We start from the raw sequence: 26,826 nt of genomic DNA, 5'->3' as shown, positions 1-26,826 counted from the left end.
ATAAGTCTGGCTAGGGGTTTGTCTCTTTTGTTTATTTTCTCAGAGAACCAGCTCTTGGTTTCATTGATTTTTTCTATTGTTTTATTCTTCTCAATTTTGTTTATTTCTTCTCTGATCTTTATTGTGTCTCTCCTTCTGCTGATTTTGGGCCTCATTTGTTCTTCTTTTTCCAGTTTCAGTAATTGTGACTTTAGACTATTCATTTTGGATTGTTCTGCTTTCTTTAAATAGGCATGGATTGTTACATACTTTCCTCTTAGAACTGCCTTCACTGCATCCCAAATTATTTGGGGTGTTCTGCTATTCTTTTCATTTGTCTCCATATATCGCTTGATCTCTCTTTTGATTTGGTCATTCATCTATTGATTATTTAGGAGTATGTGGTTAAGCCTCCATGTGTTTGTGAACCTTTTTGTTTTCTTTGTACAATTTAGTTATAGTTTTATACCTTTGTGATCTGAGAATTTGGTTGGTAGAATTTCAATCTTTTTGAATTTACTGAGGCTGTTTTTGAGGCCTAGTATATCGTTTATTCTGGAAAATGTTCCATGTGCACTTGAGAAGAATATGTATCATGCTGCTTTTGGATGTAGAGTTCTGTACATGTCTGTTAGGTCCATCTGTTCTAGTGTGTTGTTCAGTGCCTCTGTGTCTTTGTTTTCTGTCTGGTTGATCTGTCCTTTGGAGTGAGTGGACTGTTAAAGTCTCCTAAAATGAATGCACTACATTCTATTTTCTCCTTTAATTCTGTTAATATTTCTTTCACATATGTTGGTGCTCCTGTGTTGGGTACATAGATATTTATAGTGGTTATATCCTCTTGTTGGACTGACCCTTTTATTATTATGTAATGTCCTTCTTAACCTCTTGTTACTTTCTTTGTTTTGAAGTCTATTTTCTCTGATACAATTACTGAAACACCTGTTTTTTTCTCCCTATTGTTTGCATGAAATACCTTTTTCTATCCCTTCACTTTTAGTCTGTGTATGTCTTTGGGTTTGAGGTGTGTCTCTTACAAGCAGCATATAGATGAATCTTGAGTTTTTTATCCATTCTATTACTCTGTGTCTTTTCTACTTGTGCAGTCAGTCCATTTACATTTAGGGTGATTATTGATAGATATGTACTTATTGCCATTGCAGGCTTTGGATTCATGGTTACCAAAGGTTCAAGGATAGCTTCTTTACTATATAATTGTCTAACTTTAACTCACTTATTACTCTATTATAAACACAGTCTGAAGATTCTTTATTTCCCTTCTTCTTCTTCCTCCTCCACTCTTTATATGTTAGGTGTTTTATTCTATACTCTTTCGTGTTTCCCTGGACTGCTTTTGTGTATAGCTGATTTTATTTTTTGCCTTTAGTTAGTATTTGGTTTGTGCTTTATTTGCTGTGATTTTATTTTCTCTGGTAACGTCTATTTAGCCTTTGGAGTACTTCCATTTAGAGTAGTCCCTTTAAAATACCCTGTAGAGGTGGTTTTTGGGAGGCAAATTCCCTCAAATTTTGCTTATCTGGAAATTTTTAATCCCTCCTTCAAATTTAAATGATAATCTTGCTGGATTCAGTATTCTTGGTTCAAGGCCCTTCTGTTTCATTGCATTAAATATATCATGCCATTCTCTTCTGGCCTGTAAGGTTTCTGTTGTTTCTGTTGAGATGTTTGATGATAGCCTGATAGGTTTTCCTTTGTAGGTGATAATTTTTCTCTCTCTGGCTGCCTTTAGTACATTGTCCTTGTCTTTGATCTTTGCCATTTTAATTATTATATGTCTTTGTGTTATCTTCCTTGGGTCCCTTGTGTTGGGAGATCTGTGGGCTTTCATGGTATCAGAGACTATTCCTTCCCCAGCTTGGGGAATTTTTCAGCAATTATTTCTTCAAATACACTTTTTATCCCCTTTTCTCTCTCTTCTTCTTCTGGTGTCCTTATTATGTGAATATTGTTCCATTTGGATTGGTGACACAGTTCTCTTAATATTCTTTCATTCCTGGAGATCCATTTTTTTCTCTCTGTATTCCTGTTCTCTGATTTCTATTCCATTAACCGTCTCTTGCACCTCATCCAGTCTGCTCTGAAGTCCTTCCATTGATTGTTTCATTTCTGTTATCTCCCTCCAGACTTCAACCCTTAGCTCTTGCATATTTCTCTGCAGCTCCCTCAGCATGGTTATGACTTTTATTTTGAATTCTTTTCCAGGAAGTTTGGTTGTACCTATCTTGCCAGGCCCTCTCTCTGGTGTTGTTTCAGTGATTTTGGACTGGACCAGGTTATTCTGCCTTTTCATGGCAATAGAAGTGATTGTCCACGTGTGGCATGTGTGTCAGCTGGGAGAATAAGGTCCCTTCCTGCTCGGTGGTCACCTTGCTCTTCTCTGGTGACTGTGCTGGTTATCCACATACAGGGAGCATTCTCTGGATCAATCCTCTGAGCTTCCATGAGCAAGTTGATCCTTGGGATAGCCTAGGGCACTGCATGGGGTCGCAGGCATGTGGCCTGTGTTCTCCTGCAAGAATGGCACCCATTTGTGCATTCCAGACTTTAAGTTGGCTTCCTTGGCCTGTGTTGGGCAGCTGTGTGCAGGGTGTAGCCTCTGTGTCTGGCCCTGTTAGGTGTGCATTGGGAGAAGACTCTGTGTGGTTGCTGTGGGTGGCACTGCTCCCTGGCTGGTCCACACAATAGTGGGTCAGCCGGTTTGCTTGCAGTGGCAGTGGAGGGGGATGAATGGCAGGCTGCTTATCTCTGTGAGGTGCTTCAGAGCTGCATTGCCACCCAGGGTGTTAAAGAGCCTGAAGTTTCTTACAATTCCCAGCCTGCTTAAAATTCCCCCTGAGTGTGCAGGGACAATTTTGCCGATGTTTTAAACCCTTGTCCCTTTAAGATTTTTAAAGCCCCCACTTTTCTTTTGTCCCAGGGGAGCCAGCTTTGGGGACCTGCTCATAGTCTCTGTCTTGGATTTTACTTTTCCATTTCTCTAATATCCAGTACACCATGCAATGTGTGTCTGTGCTCCCAGTGCAGATTACTAGGGCTGTTTATTTAGTAGTCCTGTGCTTCCACTCCCTCCCCACTCTGATTTGTTTCCTCTTGCCAGTGAGCTGGGGTGCGAAGGGTGTTCAAATCCCACTGGGTCACGGCTTTGTATCTTACCCTTTTTGTGAGATGCTGAGTTCTCACAGATATAGATGTAGCCTGGCTGTTGTACTGTATCTTCTGGTCTCTCTTTTAGAAACAGTTGTATTTGCTGTATTTTCAAAATATATATGGTTTTAGGAGGAGTTTCCACCACCCTACTCATGCCCCATCTTGAGCACCCCTTGGCAGATAATTTATACAAAATTAAATTCTAATTTCAAGGGTTTTGGTTTTGGTATTATGTTTTCTGTTTGCTCAAACCTCTTTCCTCCTGTTAGGATGACTAAAAGAAAACTGATGAAAATTCAAGACAATAAGTATGTCTTAGAAAATGATAAACATTTTCTGATTTGATAAATCAAAACCATATATATCAACGTATGGCAAAGTGCCAATTCATTCAGAAACTAGCAAATGCTCTTTTGAAGATCTGTGATTTTTAAACATTGTCCCACCATATGGTGTTCATAGGTTGTGTGATATCATGATCTGCAAAAGTAATGGAATTTGGAAAATGTTTATGTACTCTCCGCATGCAAATAGAGGCTGCTACATGTTAGGGGACTTCATTATTCCACTGAGTTTTTTAACACCAAGAGATACATGCTGAGTTATAGTCTATTGTTTGAACAACTTAAAAAATGATCACTTAGACAAATGCAGTTGGCAACAAAATTAAAATGTCTCAACTTTTAAGGTATAAAATGCCTTGTATATATATATATATATGTGTTTGTGTGTGTGTGCACACACATATATATATATATAGATATATGTAGTCTATTGCAGGACCCCTGGAAAATATTGAAAAGTATAAAGATGAAAATAAAAATTATCTATAAATTCACATCAAGGAACCAGTCTTTAATCTCATACATATTTCATGTTCAAACTGGAAGTATAGTTTATATATTTTATTACAATATGCTCTTAAAGATAATATCATAGAAATTTAAAAAAATTTCCCTAAAAAAGGTTATAAATTGCTAGTATTATCATATGAATGTATCATAACATATTCAACCAATCTTCTAGCATGATATGTTCTTCTACTTTCATATTGTAAATGATAAATAGCCTTGTCCATAAAACCTAGCATGGTATCAGATGAGGATATGGCACATTTCTAGAAATGAATTACAAAGGCTGTGGTTAAAAATTTTTTCAAATCTTTAAAAGTGCACTACCCTTCTTGAAGGTCATAATATTCTACAATTCCATCAGTTCTGTGTGAGGTTATCTTTGTCCTCATATTCTGTAAACAGTTTTGTAGTGTGCTAGAGCACTAAGTCCTTTATTGTCATTTTAATTTGTATTATTTTTATTACCTGTGAGGATATTTTGCATCTGTTCATTACTAATTAATGTTTTATTATTAATTGCTTGTACATGTCATTTATCATTTTTTTCTAATGAGATCATTGTTTTCATACTCGTTTGTAAGAATTCTTTGTATGTTAAGGATATAATTTGCTTTCACATATGGTGGATGTATTTCCTAAGTTTATTGTTTTTCCTTATTTTAAAACTTTTTTGATATTGTTTTATTTTTAAAGTATTTACATAGCCAAAGCTATCAAGCCATTTATAATATTTTCCTTTGTTTCCATGCTATATAAAAGTATTTCCAAGTCCAAGAGCCACAAATTATTTGTTTACATTTTTTCCAGATAATTCCTGATTTTTAAAAATATTATTAATTCATCTTGGATTTATTTGATTATTAATGACATGTAAAGACCTAGTTTTATTTTGTTTTTTGCAAAATGTCTTATTAATCAACATTATCTCACTTACTGAATAATCTTGAAGGCTATCTTATCATAACTGTCATTTTGAAGACACCTACTAGCCCTAGTAAGATACCTACCTAAAGTGAAATTAAAATGTATCATTTAAAATTCTTATTCTTACCTTCCAAAATTGGCTGGAAGAAATTCAAGAAAGGCATCATTCAGGTAGAGCTGGGTCAGATTTAGAAGCTGCGTGAAGCCATCAGGGAGTCTGGAAAGGAGTTAAAGGTTTAGTTACTGCATTGATGTTGCCATAGAAACAGAACAAAAATATATATCTCTAAGGAGAGAAAATAGAAGTGTAATACATTTTTCAACTTTTCTTTGGTATCACAGTAATGGAAGAATTTATTGAGCATGTTGCTACAGCTTGAAAATTTTGCCTGTTATTAAAATAAACAACATTTACCCAACTCCACATTGCTCTCCTATGCTAAGATTTATATCACTGCCTAAGTCAGTGACATCCTTCCTCTCTAACTGTGGCCCTAAACTTAGGCACACCAGCGAGATATTTTTTATGGAAATTTCAAGTTGTGTGTCATGTTTTATAATTTTCAAGTAATGCTTTTTCTCAATAGAACACTCACATTTATAACCAGGGAAGGATATTTACTTACTCTTTCATTCAGACATTAAAATACACTCTGTTACAGTGATGACTACAGTTGCCCAGTATGAAAGGGGAAGGAGTATATTTTCCCCTTAACTGATAACATATGTACATTAAAATTCAAATTGATCCAATTCATTTTTAACAAAAATGAGCTAGAACATTGAAACAATAATTATAAAAATCCTAAAGGCTTTAAGAGGCATTAAAAGAGTCGAGAAAACATTCTCTGGGGAAATTTTACCAGTTTATAAAATATATAAATCTTTTTGACCAAAAAGATTCAACTCAAAGATTTTCCAGGAGACTTTTTCTTAGAAGGATTTTTATTTTTTTCATATAATTAAATTTCTATTTAAGTGTTTTTCATTCCTTTATCTATGGTCTATGCAAGACTATGGTCTTTTATAAAATATTTCTAAATAGTGTTCAAATTTGCCTTCCCCTCAACTTACAGCTTTTCTCCCTCTTTGCATTTACTGACAAAATTATTTGAAGAGCTGCCTGTACTCCCTGCTTTTTACTATTCCTGAGGAATAGCCACTGCTTTCTGGCATCTACCCCATCTCTATTCCTGACACTGCACTCACCGTAACCTCCAGTGACCTCTCTGTCCCAGTGCCGCTGACTTCATTTCATTTCGTGTCCCTACACTGCCCAGCAACAGTTGCCATTGTTGCCTGTTCTCTCCTTGGCTTCTAAGGATACCTCTTTCTCCTCCTATTCTTAGGACATTATATCTGAGTTTCGTTCCTTGATTTCTCTTCCTCTGCCCAATCTTTTGCTATGAAATATTTTATATATATTAAAGAATAGTACCTTTAAAAGCAGTACCAGTGACCCTCCTGACTACATCTTTCTATTTTGCCCTCAAATTCTTGAATAATGTTTATTGTTTTCCTTTTTAAAGGGTTTTACTACGCTTACTTAAATCCCTGTAAAAGCATGGTTTTGCATGTTTTTGAACATTACTTAGATCAAATCATACTATGACTATTTTCCTAAGACTTAACAGCATTAGATTTGTGAAATTCATCCATTTTTCTATAAATGACTGGTCATCATAGCATAGTATTCCATTGTGTGTCTATACCACAATTTCTGTATTATTTCCCTTTTAGTGAACATTACAGTTGTTTCTAGCTTTTTTTTATTTGTTTTCTGTTATAAATATTGCTTTTGTAAATATTTTCAAATCTATATCCTGGTGTACAAGAGATTATATAAGTTATATACCTGGTTACATGATATTACTGTCCCTTGGAAAAAGCTCTAAACTAATGACTAGCAAGAACATAAATACCTCAGTTCCCTCACCCACTGTGCCTGACAACCAACTTTATGACATGTGTTTTACTTTGTTGCCCAGTGTTACCCAGAGAGATTCACATCCAGTGGTAAATAGGTGGTAACACACTCTCAACAAGTATTCCCCGAAACCATCACCTAAATATACTGCTTGCATTCTTTTTGAAACATTTGCACCTGGGGATTCCAAACTAAACACAACTAATATTTTTATGTTAATTTATAGGTATTCTTTATACACTTTAGGATTCTAATCTTATGTTGCTTATTGTTGCTGGAAATGTCTTGTTCCAGTTTGTATTGTGGAGTTGGATTGTTTTATATGACTTTATAAAGCTGTTCCCTAAATTGGTTCTTAAAGAGTGGTAGGATTCATAAACGTAGAAAAGGAGAAAGGAGGTGGGAGAAAAGTGAGAGTTTTTAGTAATGTAAAAGTAAGAATTCACCTGAAATGGGTGACAGAGATGAGTTCCAGAGAGAATACTTTATGTATGAAAGAATAAGGAGTTAAGATTTAACAATGTCAGTAAGGGACAGAATTTAGAGGAAAATGAACACTTAAAGGTTTGAACTTTATCTTAATGCATTAAAAAAAAATCTATGGGAGATCATTGTTTTTCTCCAGGTTTTGTTGTTGTTATAATACATTGGAGCTCATGTCCTGATAGTACGATAGCTTTTATGATAATAGTACTGATGTTTAATACATTTCAATCCACATTTAATTACATTACTTTAACATCCATTAGGTTTGTAAACTCATTTGAAAAAATAATTTATGACTTTTTAAAAAAGAGGAATATGTGTAAAATGAGAAGAATGTTAACACCTTTGATCTAATAATTTAACATTTTAACTATTAATAGGTAAGATGACTTTAGAACACTAATTTTCTAGTTATAGGGACGGTTTGAACTATACAGCTTTCATCAGACTTCTTCTGCATATGTATGCACTAAATGGTATTACAATGTATACTCTTTATCAAAAATATATTTATTAGTGCTTCTCTGGCAAAGTTTATGCTGCAGGAAAATCTGGCTTCAAATGTAGAATACTTCTTTAAGGATTTAAGAATCGACTACACTGTGCATATTCCAATTGCAAAATGGACTGCTGAAAATAAGTCATACGGAATACCAGAATACAAAGTAAGATAGTTTTTTCAGCCTGGTTATAAACAAAATGGGTTCACATTTTATACTCAACCTTTCTTTTTAAAATATGTAGAGTTAAAGGGTATATTTATATACTATGTCTTATTTAATACCAGGTGCATTTTTTTATTTCAATTCACTTCAACAAGAATTTATTGAATGGTACTCTGCACTTAGACTCAAAATTAATGTCTTCTTCCTCTCTTTCCCATAGGATTCTGTTCATAGATGAAGCAAAATGCTTGTACCAATTGTGCCTTATACAAGTGTTGGGCATTTGCTATTCCTGTGACAAATTACAAAGTCCTTGAGGACAAGGACATTTTTATTTTCCTTAATGATCTAGTATTTTACTTTGAAAAACATTATTTGAAAAATATAGAAACTCAGTAGGCTTGATAAAGAACATATTGAGCCGTATTTATTTTTTATTTTATGTACAATTTGTACCTTCTAATAGAGACAATGGTCCTACATGTCAGCATCACCATTTCCAGAGGAACATATAAGGAGTGGTAAAGAAGAGGATACTCCCTAGCAAGCCAGATAAACTTGATGAAGATGACAACCATATGTCATCTTTATCATTCTCCAACTTGTTCAATGAAATCCAACATTTTACACCAAGTTATAGGGCTCTCAATAATGAAATAAATTTATTATCCAAAAATAACTGATGTTTTCTACATTTAACTGATTTATCAAAAATGTAGAAGAGTAAATGTTTCATATATTAGGTAAATACTTCTTTCTCTCCTGAGGTAACATTATCATTTTATTAATTGTCAAAAGTGGCATATTCAAACTGCAAAAAAGAAAGGATAATAGAAATAGATACCTATATGATTTAGTGGTTGAACATGTGACATTAATGTCAGAAGACCTGGGTTTGAATCAGAATTCTTTCAATTATTATCTCCATGAACTTTGCAAATACTTTAGACTCAGTTTCCTTATTTGTAAATGATACTAATATCCACTTTCAGAGTTGCTCCAATGATTAAATGATTACCTGCCCCATAGTAAAAATTCAGTTAATGGGAGCAATTTTATACACTTTTTCCTTGGTATTGGTTTTATTCTGATCATTCAATATTAATTGTAATTACTAATTTAAATACTTCTATTAATGTTAATTTTAATATTGGAATAGGCATATTAAGGTTGGCTGCCAACATTCTTGTTTCAACACTTTTCTTTTCTAATTGCATTTACTTCAGAAGTTAAATGAAAACAATACAGGCTTTGACCTCTAATAGAACAGTTAAACCAAATTGAATTATAGTTTTGCAAATTGTGATTAAGGTGCCAATGTAAGATCTTCCACTTAAATTGAAAAGACATTTTATATCTAAATACTTTAATTTATACAAATAAAAATCATAAAATTAATATAGTAATACTATATTTGGAAAATAAAGAGAAAATAAAAATATTGCTCATAATTCCACCTCCTTATTATAACCATCATTACCATTTCATATATTTCTAATCAATTTCTAGTTATTTGTTTTAATATCACTGTAAGCATGTATCATTATTTTCCCCTTTATTTTATAATTATTTTTCAACTTTGCTATGTACCCAGAGTGACTATGCAATCTATCATTCAAACTAGGACATTTTTGAGAGTCAAAAGGGAGCTATTATTAATCATTTCACATCAAGAGGTGTAAACTGGGATGACTTCAGCAAAGAAAGACATATGGTTACCCTATATATAATCTTAGTATCCACTGGTGGATGTACTGTAAATGCATTAGCAATTTCTTTATTGTTGAACATTAAGAATGTTTCAAATTTTTCAAGATGCATCTTTTAACTTAAATCAAATCAAAATGCTCCTTCTGAATTAGTAAAATATAGGGAAACAACCCCAGGAATTCAGATACTATGCTCATGTGTTTCCATCTGTAAAATGTTAGAGATAATATTTGTCTACTTCATAGGGCTGCTGCGAAGATTAAAATGAAGTAATGTGTCCAAAAGCCTGAGAAATGATAGGTTCCCCATAAATGTTGGTTCATGCTTTTCTCATTAAGAAGTTGTTTTCAATTTTATTGTGATAATTTTCACTGATGAGTTGGTTAAGGCCTTAAAGCTATACTATGAAGTTCACATCTAAAACTAAGACAGTAATACTCAAAACTATAACTTCAGTGTTTTTCTGACTTATTACTTTGTAGATTTCTTGGGACAAGAAAATGACAGAAAAACAATAGAGAAAAATCAATGAAACCTAAATCTAATTTTTCAAAATGAGCAATGAAATCGATAAATCTCTAGCTAGACTGAAGCAAAAAAAGACACAAATTACAGATGTGAGGAATGAAAGAGAGAGCACAGCACCACTAGTGAACCCACAGATTATCAAAGGGCTAAAAAAGAATATTATTAAAAATGAGATGTCAATAAAGTTGAAAACTTAAATGAAATGTACAAATTTCTGAAAAACACTAACAAAGATCTGTCAAGAAAAAGCACATAATTTGAATAGCCCTATAACTATTATGGAAATAAAATTTATAATTAAAACTTTTCCATAAAGAAAATTGTAGGCCCAGATGGCTGCACTGGCAAATTCTACCAATATTTAAGGAAGAAATAATTCCAGTTCTACACAAACTCTTAAAGAATTGGAGAACATTTCCCAATTATCTATATGAGGCCATTTTTACCCTGTTACCAACCAAAGAAATTACAAGAAAAGAAATTTAAGATTAATTTGTTTCATGAATATAGACAGGAAAATCCTTTCAAAATAATAGCAAATAAGTCATTAATTAATTAAAAAGTAATACTTCATGACCCTGGGATGCAAAGTTTGATCGACATTCATAAAGCAACCAATGTAATTCATCATATCATTAGAAAAATAAAACTGCATCATCATGTCAATAGATTATTTTTTTAAAAGCTTTGGCAAAATTCAATGTCCACTGATAATAAAACGTCTCAGCAAACCAGGAATCAAAGACGTGGTGGACACATTCTAAAGTGACCCCCATGACTCTCACTTGATGTTCATGCCTTTGTATTACCTGCATACTTCAAGTGTGGTAGGACTTATGACTTGATTCTAATCAATGGAACATGGCAAATATGATAGGGTGTCTCTCCCACAACTGTATTACATTATATGATTCTCTCTTGCTAGTAGAGGCACTCTACTTATAGCTACTGGCCTTGAAGAAACAAGATGCGTGAACATCTTAAGGAGAGTGTCACATGGCTGCAAATTGCACCAGCCTCTAGGACCCTAGAGTAGCCTCCAGCTGACAGCCAGCAAAAAGCTTGGGCTGTCAACTTTATAAGAGCAAGGAAATGAATTATGCCAGTCACCTCAGTGACCTTGAAAGTGCATTCTTCTCCATTTGAGCCTCCAGATCAGAAAAAGCTTGAGTGTGATGAGGTGATTGCAGCCTGGTGAAACTGAAGCAGGGAACCCAGCTAAACCATGCCCAGATTCCTGACCCACGGAAATTGAGAGATAATAAATATGTGTTGCTTTGAACCAATAAGCTTATGGTAATTTCTTGCACAGAATTAGAATATTAACACAGGTTTTGATATATGAAACTGAGCTTCTGCTATAAATTCTTAAAAATGTGGAGGGGCTTTGGAACCAGGAAGTGGTCAGAGAATGAATAATCATTAAAAAGCATCACAGAGAAAGCCTAGATTCCCTTGAAAAGACTGAAAATAAAACTTTAAACTTTGAGAACCCTGCCTGGTAGGATGAAAAGGAAGTGAGGGATGTTTCTTTGAAAATTTCCTCAATCTGATAAAGGAATGTATGAAAAAAACAAGTAACAATTACACATAGTGGGGAAAGTCTGAATGCTTTCTCCCTAAGATTGTGAACAAGGCAGTGATATTCTCTTTTATCTTTTTTATTCAACATTGCATAGGAAGTTCAAGCTAGGACAATAAGGCAAGTAAAATTAAATAAATTAATAACGAGCATACAAATTGAAAAGGATGAAATAAAACTGTCTTTATTCTCAGGTGACATGATAATCTACCCAAGATATCACCCCAAAAGTACAAAATATCTACTAAAAATAAGACGGTCTGTATAGAAACATCAATTGTATTTCTATATAGTAGCAATAAACAATTGAATAAGAGATCATTTGCAAATGCTCCCCCTCCATGCCCCACAAAAAGATGCAATGTTTGGAGTTAAATGTATACAGAATGTACAAAATATGTATACAAAAAAAAACATATATAAGAGTTGTATGCTGGAATGTAACAATACTGATACAAGCAATTTAAAAGATCAAAGTAAATATAGAGATATATTGTGATCAGGAATAAGAATACTCGGTATTTTTGAGATGTCAACTTTGCACCAATTCATCTAAAGATTCAGTGCAATTCCTATAAAAATTCCAGAAGGTTTTTATGTTTTTGTAGACATTGGCAAGCTGAATATAAAATTTATATGGAAAAGCAAAGGACATAGAGTAGCCCAAATAATTTTAATAAAGAAGAACAAAGTTGCAGGACTCACATTCCCTGACTATATGAATTACTGTAAAGCTATAGGAATTAAGAGATTATGGAATTGATGTAAAGACAGGCATAGAGATTAACGTATAAAATAGAGAATTTAGAAATGGATCCAAACACATGATCAGTTAATTTATTAAAAAGGTACTCAGTTTATGCAGAATGGGTAATCTTTTTAACAAATGGTACTAAACAATTGGATCCACATGTAAAACAAAAACAAAAAAACCTGACCCTCAGACTTTGCACATATACAAAGTTCAGCTTCAAATGGATCATAGATCTAAGTGTAAAACAAACTATATAGGTTCTAGAAGAAAACATAGGGAGAAAACCTTAAAACTATGAATTAATCAAAGATCACTTAGATAGAAACAGGAAGCATAAGCCATTAAAAGAATTTATAAATTGGGACTTCATCAAAATTAAAAATTTCTTCTCTTCAAAAGTCACCATTTAGAAAATAAGTCATAGAATAAAAGCAATAATTGGCAAACAAAGATTGATAAAGGACTAGCTAGAATATATAAAGAATTCTTATGATTGAATAATAAAAAGAGAAATCAATAAAAATAAGCAAAACATCTGAACTTTTACCAAAGAAGCAATACAGATTGCAAATAAAGAAGCAATACAGACTGCAAATAAATACACGGAAAGATGCTATACGGACATTAAAAATATAAATAAAACTGCAGCGAGATACCACAATGAGATACCACATCTACTAGGCTGGCTAATAAAAATTGAAAGTACCAAATTCTGACAAAGATGAGGAATAAAGGAAACTCCAATAAATTGCTGCTGGTAATGCACAATGGAATGGCTGTTTTGGAAAATAATTTGGAAACTTGAAAGGTTAACTGTACATGTACCATACTATTCAGAATACTACTCATAGGTGTTCACCCAATTGAAGTGGAAATATATGCTTATATTAACAACCTAAATGTCTCTCAACTGATGAATAGATAAACAAATGATGGTATATCTATATAATGGAATACTACTAAAAACAAAAGAAAATTCAGTACTTCTTTTGAAATAGCACGGATAAATCTCAAAATCAGTGTTAAGTAAAAAGGTCCACACAGAAGTATGATATTTACATAATATTTGTAAAAGACAAAACTATGGGTATAGAAATCAGACCAGTGGATGATTGAGCTGAAGGAGCTTTTTGGGAGTAATGGAAATAGTCTATATCTTGATTATGGCTGTGGTTCCAGATCTTTTGTCAAAATTCACTGAGTTATACACCTAGAAATTTCACCATATGTAAATTTAAAAATTTATATCTTAAAAAACTTGATTTTAGTAAATAGCTTTAAAAAAACCTGACTTTAAATTAGTAAACTATTTAAATTAACTTTTCTACTGAGTAATTTTTTTCTATTTAGTAATCAAACTATTTATGTATTCAGTGTTAGGCATTTTTTGATGAGATAGGTCATATTCATACATTTTTAAAAAGTTCATCGTATGAAAGGAATTCAGAAACATAGAATTTATTCTTTCTAAAATGTTAATAAATGAATGCAATTCAGAGAGACAGACAATAAAACTACAGACTTAAAGCTTTTTTAAAGATGTAATTCATCATCTGACATCCACTTCCAAAGACCTTGGCATGATTACTAAATAAAACACACACTACTAGAATTAAAGAACTAGGAATCAAAACAATTCATCATCTACCCTGAATTATGACTCAAGTCAAGGATATGGCTGTAATCTCCATGTAAGAAGTTAGCAACATTTATTTCTTTGTTGAGAAAACTGCTTTGTGTTCTAAGAGTTTTGGAAAACACTTTTCAAAGAGTTTTGTTTTTACTTCCATATTTTCCTTTTGAGATAGAAAAGTTATCTTTCAAACACATTTTATTGCTTAATGTTCCACACTTTCTACTAAAGGCCTTGAATTATTTCACAACTCACTGTAAAGATCTCCATCTGAACTTCTCTTTCTGCATTCCATTTCATTCCTAGTCTCATGTACACACTCTTTCCCTCGTCCATAGGAAGCCATCTCACTGCTCCCTCTCCTCAACTCTACTGATGAAAAATTTCCCTTCAAATTTCCTTTCATAAACTTCCTTTGGTCTTCTTCTAAAAATAATCCATTCATTAAATGCCTTTCCAATGGACTTCAGTTTCTTGCAGTCTCCCCAATTTCAACTTCAAAGGACTGAGTGATTTTTCCTAAATTCTACTGTCAGTTTTTGTTTAATTAAGACTATTATTTTATTTTTGAAGTTGTTACACTCATTACTTCATTCCAACACCAATAATCTGTTTCCATCTCATCCAACCACTACCACCACTGTCATTAGCTTTTCTGTATTTTATGTCCACTTTCACTGTTAAGTGACTTTAACATTCAAGTTCATGACTCATGCAGTCCATTCACTTCATGGTTTCTTGATCTGTTTGATTCCAAAGTACACTTTAATATTATGACAAAACCATAATTTGCCAACATGGTTGCAGCTGGGTTTCATTTTTCCCATGGCATTTCTTTACTAATAGATCATGAACCACAAATATCCTGTTTCTGATTATAGCATCTTTACCATCCTTGTCTCCCATTCTGCTATTCTCATAGAATTATATTTTTGCTCTTCCTATAAACTCTGATGCACAAATACTCCTTTTCTGGCTGTACTCAATTCATTTTCCAGCTTGACCCGTATGATCAGCTATTTTCATGCACCTATGCACACTTGAAACTCTTGCTCTCTCTGGAACTTTCACCAGATCCATGATGCTAATTTTTCACCATGACTATAACTAATAACTGTTTCTTTAGTTTCTGCACTCTTCCATGGAATGTTGCCTAAGAACCACAGAAAAATGATGACAGAGTGTGCTTCAAAGTAATGTCATCTTGTGCCAATTAGGCCTTCACTGTTATTGAGCAATGCTATTAATCATCTTTTGTTGAACTATTCTGATTTGATTATATCTTTCCCATCATTCTATTAAATTGAATTTTAAATGAAACATTTAAAATTCATTTATTACGTGAATTTTCTTTATCTGCGTACATTATTTTCCAATGGAAACATACACATAAATAAAATGTAGTCGCTCATACTCACTTAGAAATGGGATTGACACTGGCTTCAATAATTGTTAAACACTTACAACACTTTATATTTTCTGGAAATTCTTGTACACCTGAAATGTAAAGAAAAAAATAGTATATGAAAATGTTCCAGCAAAAATTCCTTATAGTTCTATTATTAAGAATAATTAAAACTATGAATTTTTATATAAATACCATGACAATACTTTTTTAACTAAGATAATAACTTAATTTATTAGTATCATGTAAACATACCTTTAAAATATAAAATTTATGGCGATGTGGAGATCATTTCAATCAATTAATTAAATGAACCAAACATAGTAGGCCCTGTTAAGCAATATTTTATGGTGGTAGTAGTTGGAAATTATATATAAAATTGAAGATAATTGTATATTAACATAAGATAGATCTTAACTCTTTATTAACCTATAGAAACAAAAATGGCTTAAATTATTTGGTTATCAAGTGCTAATACTGAAGGAAAAGAAATTCAGCAGATACAGAAGATAAAATATTTGCTACTTTTATTTTATAAGATTGGGAAGATTGAACACAAACATGTGAAAAATATCCAAGAACACATCATAAAAACTGATCGATATTCCCAAACTAATAAGGGCTCCAGCAAATTGATGCCATTCTTCCTTGCTGGCAGCTCAGAGTATAATTCTGCATCTGCCTGAAAGTGTGGAGATGTGAACAGCCCTTCCTCAGGTCCTCTCTAGAGTCTGCGGTAGTCAGCCTGGCTGATTAACCTTGGAAAACTGCTACTCTGCTGTCACAGTTGTGCTGTTGGCTATGTGACAGAAAAATACAGGTTTTTCTATGAAACTGCAAATCAGTAAGCCACAAACCTAATGCATAAATGCGAGGGTCAGAGGAATGAAAGATGTGGAGATCATTTCAAACAACTAATATAAACAAATCAAATATAGTAGTTTCCTGGAAAAGAAGACTCTGTGAAACCATTCCTTCCTACCATTAGGATAATCATTTAAATAAAAATAATGCAGCACTACCTGCTCTCAATTTTTGAAACTATTATTAAGCCTGTAAAAATTTCCATAGGGTACTAGTCCTGCACAACACATCGTATCTAACAGAAGGATAAGGAACATTTTGCAGCAGGATTTACCTGGTAATAGATACTCAAGAAACCCTGTACCTCCCTAGACTCTGCGGATCTAGACAACCGTGTCCAAGGACTCTGAAGCCCGGTGAGGCAGGCGGGTAATCAAGTCAAGACAGGCCACTTATCCACCACACAGTGAAGTTCCAGAAAAGAGTATGGGGACATTTCTTACGCCTTTTACCCTATACCCCTCTTATGCCCTATACCCCTGCTGAAATTTCAGCAGAAACTACACTGTCCTAAAATTATTGCTGACATATTTTTGGGTTCTTAATAAGAATCTAAGGAAACATAGGTGCTCCATTACATAAGAATTGAATGAGAAAAGTCAATTCTCTTTTTTGGAAAGGCTATAACACAGGGCTGCCCTCATTAAGAAATGCTGCCATTAAGAAAATGGCAAAGAAGTCGATAAGCTAAGCCTTGAGAGAGCCTCAACATACCCTAAGTACTCGTATTTGCTGGGATATCTGCAGTTAACAGGGGTGTAAGGCTTTTTCTTGTATCCCTTTAGCTTTTTCTGCTTAGTCACCAATCTGGGCTCATTACACGCTGGTGTGCCTGATGCCTTATCTCCACAGGTGCCTGCCTTAGGATGATTTTTCCTCAAATTATGTGTAAACCAAGGCATGGAAGCAGAAGCAAATTAAAATACAATTTTGAGGAAAAGACTATCTTTTTATCTTCTACTGAAAATGGAATTCCCTGTAGTGGTGAAAATGCTACTACATGATTTGTTTAAAATCTTATACTATGTTGTTTACAATTTAAACTTAAAATTGTTCATCTGAGCAGAGTCTATTGGAATAAAATGGAATCCCAAGTTTATCACTTACTGGTTCAGGAACACTAGGCAAGTGATTTAAATGTCCAATGCCTCAGTTTCCTACTCTGAAAAATGGGGATTATAAGAGAATTGTGTCTCTATTGATAAAGATAGAGCAGAGAAAGTAATTGGCAGAAAGTGCTGCATAAATGATATCTATAATTAGAACTAAATACAAGCAGACAGTGCCACTCAACAAAGGAACCAAATATCATGTCAAAATGAGCTGGCTGGAGGTAATAAGTTTGTGAAATTTACCTACCTAAGAGAACACAGCAAAGAGGTAGGAATTTGTGTGCTGAAGAATATCCCAATTATCTAGTCAACATAGTAGCTGACATAAATGCTCTTGCAGATGGGAAGTAACTTATAAATAAGCATTTTCTATATACTTATATATTTAAAATACATATTTATATGTTATAATGTAAATATATAAAACTAGTTTCTGTTAAGCAGTATTTTTATTTTTGCTGAGGTTTTCATATGTATATTAATTTGCTTCTGAAAGTTGGAACACATTTGGAAAAATAGGATGCTAGGGAAATTATATCATATATACTAAGTTATGAGCCCTGGAGTTCAGGAAAAGTTCTTGGAGCATATCTTTATGTTGTAGTTCAGTCTATACATGGATAGTCTATCATAGTAGCTCAAAGCACAGGGTGGAAGGGTGACTGAATCCTAGTGTGACAACTAACTATAATTTTAGGTGGATATTATAATATTGTAGTGTCACTCATTTCTTATCTAATTCAAAGGGTCAATGTGAGGGTTAGATGATGGTCTGAAGGTAAAGCAGTGTTGTGTCTGGCACTTAACTAAGTACCTAATATATGCCAGATAAAATTTATGTATTAATAAGAGGTAAGGTAACCATACTTCTCTATGCTACTGTTTAAAATAATTCAATTCTCTTAGTAATCCTGTGAGAAAGATATTTGAGGCAATACTATTTTCATTTTATGGATGAAGAACCACACATAGACAAAAATTATGTGACAGATTTAAATACCTAATAGGTATTTATAGGTAGAAATACATATAGATTTGGATTTAATTCAATTTTTTTAACATCATATCTTTTGTTTCTTTTTACTCCATTATATTACTTCCTACTAAAATTATGTTAGAGTTGACTATAGAAGCCACACACTTTTATTAACTTTTGAGACTGGTCTGTCTGGACTCTAAAACACAGTATTTTCAATTTTTATAAAAAATATTATAATTAAAAATTACAATATGTAAAAAGATTATATACATATATACTTGTTACATAAATAAATTTATCTTTGTTTTATATATATGTATATATATTTACATACACAAACACATTTTCTAAGATGAACTTTGTTTTGATTTTCAAACTTATTTCATCCAGAAATAAGAGGATAAATATCTTTCACTTTAACAATATACCTTACTTCAACCATTTTTAGTTGTGATTACTGTAGGAACCGAGTTGAGCATTTGTAGGCCATTAAATTCAAGTTCTAATCCCTATTTTTCTAACACAGGCCATAATGAACTCTCTTCTTAGGCCATTAAGAGTTCACTTCTTTTGGGGATCCCTGGAATTTAGCCCATGATTTTAGATTAGCTTCAAATCTAGGCGAACAGTTTTTAAGGACTGTACTTGAAAATAATTACATGGCAAAATGGTATATCTAGTCTAAAAAATAGAACTATTACCTTATTCACAAATAGTAGATCAATACATCAGTAAATATCAATAAACATCAATAAATGTTTACCCTCCAAATCAGGACACCGTGGTAATATTTTCCCAGTATGTTCATTTTAGTAACGATAACACAAAATCTATTTTTAATTTATTCACAGAGTAGAATTAAATGAGAAAGACATTTCTGTATTCTTAACTTAAAACAGAAACAAAGCTTTTAATGCAATGGAATTAATCAAAACTGCATTAACAGAACATTAATATCTTGAAGTGAAAAGATGTAATGACTTCTTTATCTGATTGTTTTCTTTGTTCTTCACATCTTTAAAAAAATAGGTTGAAAAAGTTCCTGCTCTACTTTCAATTATTCAAGAACTAATCTAGTTTCTGGGTTAGTCATTCTTATTCTTTCCAGCTGCCTCCATTTAACCATTTCACAGCTCTGTCCTTCTTCCACCATAGGATATGCAGAGGAAGGGAAAGAGGAGAATTCTCAAACCAAACAAATATATATCTTTCCTGACTAGCATGGGAAAAGTCGAAAGTCACAGCTAAATTTAGGTTTTATATATTCATTTAATTGTTCTTATTTGGATTACCCTATTACTAATGCAGACAACTAAGTCTTGACAGAAGGATCTTAAACTTATAAACAGTACAGTTTTCAATTTCAGTTATAAAAAAATAAGTATTGATTTCAAAAGGAAAATCAAAACTAAAGCACCATTAAAATTTTGGGTTAGGCTTTAAGGTGGTTTTAAAATAGGAAGGCAAATATTTTTCCCATGCAGTGGATACATAAAGCATCTAAATGTACCAAACAATTTTGTCATTATCAAACACAGAGCCCAACAATAGCAATAGCAACACTGATTCCTATAATTATAAATGGAAAATCCTTGAAAGGCAGACATGACTGTAAGACAATTCTATAATACATAAACTTCATTTAATCTCACTTTTTGAATATATTTATTTAATGTAGTTTTTATCTGTCCTCATCTAGTCTTTCACTTAAATCCTTAGTCTAAGTATCATCCATGTAAATATATTTAAATTCTACCATCTGCATGAAAATTTATTCAACTATTTCAGTCTCTATGACTCTCTCTTCTTAACAGCTAGCATATTAGATTGTATTATGTCTGAAATTAAATAAGACTAAAAAATAATGAGATGTGGTATGTGGTTATAAGTTGAGGAGACAGTGCTTTACCATCTTATGTTTTTGATATTTGAGTCACTAGCTGTAACTATAGAGACCTTGACAGAAAAGAGTCATTCATACATTTAACAAATATTTGCTGAGTACCTACTCTGTGTTAAGGAACTCCACCAAATATTGGGAATATAGCATGGAAAAGATGGATACTGGTGGAGCTTATTTTCCAGCAGAGGAATACATACAATAAGCCATAGAGATAATTAACATAAAATCAATATAAAGAATTATATAGTACTTAGCAATGAGAAGTTCTATGGAAAAAGATAATTAGGTTGTTTCTATCTTAAGATCATGTCTGGCAAAAATTTTGAGAAGTGTTTGTGACCAACAATGAGTTCATTCACAGCAAAATAAAGATGGAACAGAAATGTCTGATACTTGTGAATTTAACCAAGGCAATTAGGGTAAGCATCATTGATTGGGAAGATGGCATTTGAGCAAAGACTTGAAGAAGGTGAGAGAAATAGGGATACAGGTATCTGTATGTCTGGGGGTGGAAACTAAGAGCACTTCAGGAAGAGGGAATAGACAGTGAATATGCTATAGATCTGGATATGCCTGGTGTTTTCCAGGGATAGCCAGAAGGCCAGTGAGGCTAAAACACACTAAAGAAGAGAAGAATAACAAAAATTAGGTCAGATTGGTAATACGGATGTACATGAGGAGACATGAGGGTGACAGCTCATGTAGGGCTTCTCAGGCCATTGCAAGAACTTTGGTTTTTACTTTGAATGAAACAGATAGACATTGAAAGATATAAGTGTAATATAGTCTGATTTATAATTTGAGAGGATAACTCTGGTTTGAGTAAGATGTCCTTTCTAAGAGAAAGGCCACTTGGTGGCTATTGTAGTAAAACATGAATAGCATTGATGGTGGCTTGAAGCTGGGTGAGAGTGATGAAGGGAGTGAGAAATGAATGGAATCTGGATAGATTCTGAATATAAGATCAATAGGATTTCCTGATAGGTTGAATGTGGAATGTGAAAGAAAAATGGGAATCAAGGATGACTCCAAATTTTTTGCCCCAAGAAACTTGAATGAAGGGGTTGCCTTCAATTTAGATCTGAAAAGCAAGATGTGAAATAGGTTTTGGAGAGAAGATAAAGAGTTCGGTTTGGACATTTGCAATTTGAGATTTTTTTAGACTTCTAGGAGAAGATAGATTTCAGGTAGGTATTTGCTTATGAATCCATTGTTTAGAGGAAAGGTCAAGGCTGTAGGTTAAAATATGGGGATTTATTATTAAAGATAGTACTTAAATCATGAGACAAAAATGTGCATCCCATTGATGTGAGTGTAGATAATGAAGAAAGGAGGATGAAGAAATGAATCAGGTAGTACTCCAAAATGAGGATAGAGAGAAGAGGACAAGTCAATACAGGAGATGAAGTTACATCAGTCAGAGACAGGAGAAGAAAATAAGAGAGTATGGACTTCTAGAAGTCAAATAAAGAAAATACATCAAGTAGAAAAGTGATCATCCATTTTAAATGATGTGGATAGGTTAAGTAAGATGACCAAACACTACCTTTGGATTTAGTAATGACATCAATGTGACCTTGAATGGAAGGATTTTAGTGGTGTAGTGGACTTAAAGACTGGTGTAGAATTAAGAAAGAAGAAAAGGAAAATGATTCTAGGTATAGAATATAGACAATTCCATCCTGAGCTTTTGCTGCAAGGGGAAGGGAGTTATTTGGGAGAAAAGAGCCAATACATTTTCTTTAGTAGAAGGAATACCATCATGTATGTACACTGGTTAGAATAAGCAAGTAGAGAGGAAAATCTTGACAATGTCATAGTGGGGAGGGTTGCTGGAGTGGTATCTGTGGGTAGGCAAGAGAGGATTGTGGAGAGAATGGCTTTGGAAAGGAACAGAAAAAGTTCACCTGTACTGTAAGGTAGGAATCAGAGAATATGGGTGCAGATACTGGTAGATGGGTAGATAATGATGGTAACTATGGAAGTTATTTACTTAGAGTATTAATTTTCTCAATGGAGTATGATCAATAGCCATGAAGATGGGAGAGGAGGTGTGGGAGATCTGGAGACAAAGGAGAACATAAAATAGCCACCAGAAGCAGAGAGTCAATGGGCTAAGAAAGTATAACATGATCGCTGGGAAGTGTTAAGACTGCACTTCAGATTTGTGATCATGGATTTAAAGTGATAGCAGTCAGTATGGCTGAGCGTTTTTTTCCAGATCCTATTAGCAATAAGTGAAGAGTTAGATTCAGCCAGGGTTATAATTTTACTGAGCAAGCACAATGACATGAGAGGAGCAAGGGGGTCATTTGATTTTTGACCATGAACTTCAAGCCATGCAAAGACAACAAAGAAAAAGCCAGATTTGGAAGATCTATGAGAAGGTGGAATTAATAGATTGGTGGTTCTGAAAGAGTTAAATGATGGCTGGAATTGTATAAGAGTGAGTGATCTGGAAAGATAGGATGATGGAGTCAGAGAGTGAGATTTGTCAGTTGATATTCAATTTCTTGATATTCCTGACAATACTAAATCAGATCTATTAAAATAATGGATACTCAGCAAGTGTTTGTTAAATTGCATCTAATTATATTTTCACATAGATAGTTTTCAGCAATGAACCAAAATATTGTACAAGCATAGAAACACTTGAATTTAATACAAAGACTTCAGATTCAAATAACCTTTTCTAAGATGAAAAAGGTAATGACCTCTTTCCATAAAATGTAATAAAAGTTTCCTATAAATACCAAACTTTGAATGAGTTAGTGTTCTCTCAAATGCAGCATTCTGTCAAATTTATGACTATTACTTAAAAACTCTGGTATAAATCAGCACACATGATAATAGTTATTGTCTCTTCTTCAATTTTGAGAAGGCAGGCAGGTTATTTGTATATCTAATACATTAGATTTAGGAGTAGAAAGTGTTAAATTTATTGCCGAAATGTTATACGTACTTTGCTTTATCTTCACAACAATTTTGTAAGAGGGTTTATTATTCCCATTTAACTAACGAAGAAACTGAGGCTCAGAGGCTAACCGAGATTTGAAACCAAACCAACCTTATCCCAAATACTATAATAATTTACCTATGTTACCTCATCAAATCTAGGACTTAAACTACTTTGGGGGTATAAGTCTTAGCTACCCAACATTGCCAATGCTGCCTTTATAACAGAGCAGTGTTGCACATGTACTTCCCAGGTTAAACACCAACAACTCCAACTTTCTGGAACTCTTGAGTTGAATGCACACTCAAGACTGACCAAGTGACATTATTACATGGAGTATTGTAAACTGTCTTTATTCTATATTTACCTTTGGTCAAATGTCAGATAGTATCAACTTTCTAGAACTTTGAGAGTGATGCTCAGGTAATAAACTTCTTTATTTCCAAGTTTAATATACCTACAAGTGCTATCTATAAGCCTAGTTCAGAATCTTTGTACTCTTTATATGTGATTCAACTGATAGTTATTAGAAGGAACAAATAGGAAGGGGTTATGCAAAATAGGCAAGGTGTCAGTATGAAGAAATTATAATTGATGCTCTTGTAATAGAGGTCATGATGGGAAAAACTACAAAGTTAATACCAGAACTCTTCAAGTCTACTATTCTTAGTTTGTGTGGAGGCAAACAGTTACACATACTAATAAAAAAAATTAAATAACACAACTCATGAGGAACTCAAGTCAACCTACAAAAGTTATATGTTCATTAAACTAATTTAAAAAAGATAATGCAAATTGAAAAGTTTTCCATTCAGGCTGATTAAAATAAAATAAAAATTTGATATATAAAAGGACAAGCTATATTTTTATTTTGGAAAATCAGTTTGTGTAAACCCATATTCCTCAAGGATATTTGGTAAATGGGGCAATACTCTACTGAATAGGAAGTAGTGATTAAACAGAGATTTCAGAAGGGGCAATCTTGTGTACAGGAGAATGCAAAGGCATCCAGCAATTAGGAAATTTGGAAGAAAATGTACATGTCAGTTAGGAGGGGGAGAGAAAAAAATAAGAACACAAGGACTGGAAGGGTTTGCTTGACTTCTAACCACTGGAGTGAAGGTAACCAAGAATTCAGTAGAAACCTAAGCAAGAGGAATTAAAAAGTCTCCTGCAAGACTGCCTATTTTAGTGGCATTATAAAGAGAAAAACCAAATGCAGGCCAAATAATCAATAATTCAAGACAGTTGTACAATTGTTTCTACCTTAAGATCATGTCTGGCAAAAATTTTGAGAAGTGTTTGTGACCAACAATGAGTTCATTCACAGAGGGTGAACCTGACTTGGTCAAAATGAGTGAAAGTGACACCTGATTCCCTCTCTCCTTCTCTTTCTGCTCAACAACAAACATTGAGTCACTATTGTGTGAAATGGAACTCTCTTATAATCTTACTTCATATTTGACTAATGAATTTTTCCTTAATTATCAATCAACCACTTTACTGAGTACTTACTATGTCTGCACATTGAAAGTGACTGTTGTGGATCTAGAAACAGTGTAAGATGTAGCAGTTCTCGTTTTCAAGGAGTTTATATTGACACTGGAAAGGAATCTTGCAAAGTATAGAGAAGGCTCACATGCTCTTAATACCAGCTCAATTTTCTTCTCTTAGCATTTTCCAGGATTTACAGGGACACAGAAGACAGGTTAACGTCTCAGCTTAGAAAGAGGTCTGCTGTTAACTCAAGGAAAATTTATCAGTCTAGGTGACAGAGCCAACACAGACTTGAGAAAGATGAGGGCGTGAGGGCAGTTCCTTTCTTGTATACATTCAGTTATATTACCGGATTGTAAATGCTGTCCCCTGGGGAGCAGGTAACACACATAAGCATTGCTTGTTGCTTTTATTTCCTGATTAGAAAGAGCTAAATGTCCTGGTGTCAGGCTGAGAAGGTGGCAGGAGAACAGACCTCCTTTTTGTTGCCATCGTATTCTTTAATGGAAATAGAGGCAGTCAAGCCTCAGGTTACTTTAACACTGTAATCTTGGGCAGAGTAAATTCTGTAGAAAAGGAAAGTAGCCTTCCAGTGAGGGAAGTGCTGGTGACTTTCAAACAGAGAGCACATTAAGAGTGTTGAAGGGAGCATTCAATAGGGCAAAATAATAAGCTCTGCTCTAAAGAAATGGTCTAATGATTTGCCAAACACCAAAGAACATATTTATTGCTGAGAACAACTGCATGGTAACAATTTATCCCCAACCCACATAAGGCATCTCAAAATAGACTTCCCTAAGAATTTGTGTATACACTACTAGAGTCTTTATTCTTCTTTTAATAAGCTCAAAATTTAGAGATTTTTAAATAATTTAACTGGTTACCCATATCTGCTTTTTCTAGTATGTTTGAGTGAAACTCCCTCTCTTCAGTGAAAGTTGAGGATATTTGTCTTCAGTGTTTTGCATGCATTCGGCAAAGGGGTGGAATAATTGGCAAGTCAGTAAACCACATAATAATGCCTTCAACTCTGATTGCCTTTCATTATAACTAACAATAGTGATTTTGCCCACTATGATGCTGTTCAGATCTATTCTTGTATAGAAATAAGTTTTAGAGGATGAGAGAAAAATCACTTAATTGCTACAGAATTAGGAAGGGTTTTTACATTAATTCATTTTCATTAAAGTCCTTAAATTATAGTGTCAGTCTCTCTGAAGCTATGACAAATCAACAATCAAACTTAAAAGTGAATCACCGCCTAATTAAACCTTATCATTCATTATCTCGCTTAATCGTATGAAACAATTTACTCCATTTTGACCATGTTTCAGCTTTACAAACAGGAATAGACTAGTTATTCAGAGATCACAATATCATAAAATTTATTCATCTTTGATGGACATAGGATTTTAATTTTACTACTGAATTAAGATTGGAGGAATAAAGGATGAAAGAACCATTGACATGGAAAGCCAATACATTTACCCATGGATTACTGCATGTAATTTTGGGAATAGAAAGACTTAAGAGAGGAAGAAGGGTGATTTACATGCAGCATGAATATTTATTTACCTCTCTCTGTTCTCTGCATGTATGTGTAACTTTTTAAGAAAATTGAAATTTCTTAAGAATGATCAAGATTAATATGATTTTTTAAAAGAAAGAAGAATAGACACTTTATTGAACACAAGAGGCTGGAGTCTCATTTTCCAGTAAACTTATTTCCAGGTCATTAGGTTTGTTCAATGTCCCAAGTAAGCAAATGAAGCTTGGGGTGCTTTCAAAGTTCCAAGTATGTAAAAATCACTGATAGAGTATTTGTCCTAGAAAAGCTTATAAAGTAATGGAGAATTAAGAATATTATTAGTAAATCTCTTGCCTGTACCCTATAAACAGA

At 33.4% G+C, this 26,826-nt stretch overlaps 1 protein-coding gene across 6 annotated transcripts in view; it reads right to left on the bottom strand.

The window, feature by feature from the left end:
• LRRC7 (leucine rich repeat containing 7) overlaps positions 1-26,826 on the bottom strand; it is a 488,385-nt gene that overhangs the window by 247,269 nt on the left and 214,290 nt on the right. For all 6 annotated transcript variants that reach the window (XM_037024314.2, XM_037024309.2, XM_073234117.1 and 3 more), the window contains 2 exons: positions 15,629-15,707; positions 5,053-5,142 (listed from right to left, as the gene is read on the bottom strand). In XM_037024314.2, coding sequence (XP_036880209.1) covers positions 5,053-5,142; positions 15,629-15,707 — 169 coding nt within the window. The remainder of the gene's footprint in view (positions 1-5,052; positions 5,143-15,628; positions 15,708-26,826) is intronic.

The sequence above is a fragment of the Manis javanica genome, chromosome 4 (genome assembly GCF_040802235.1).
Source record: "Manis javanica isolate MJ-LG chromosome 4, MJ_LKY, whole genome shotgun sequence".
In the NCBI taxonomy this organism is placed as follows: Eukaryota; Metazoa; Chordata; class Mammalia; order Pholidota; family Manidae; genus Manis; species Manis javanica.
Note: the sequence above shows the minus strand (reverse complement) of the source record. Positions and strands in the feature narration are given on the sequence as shown.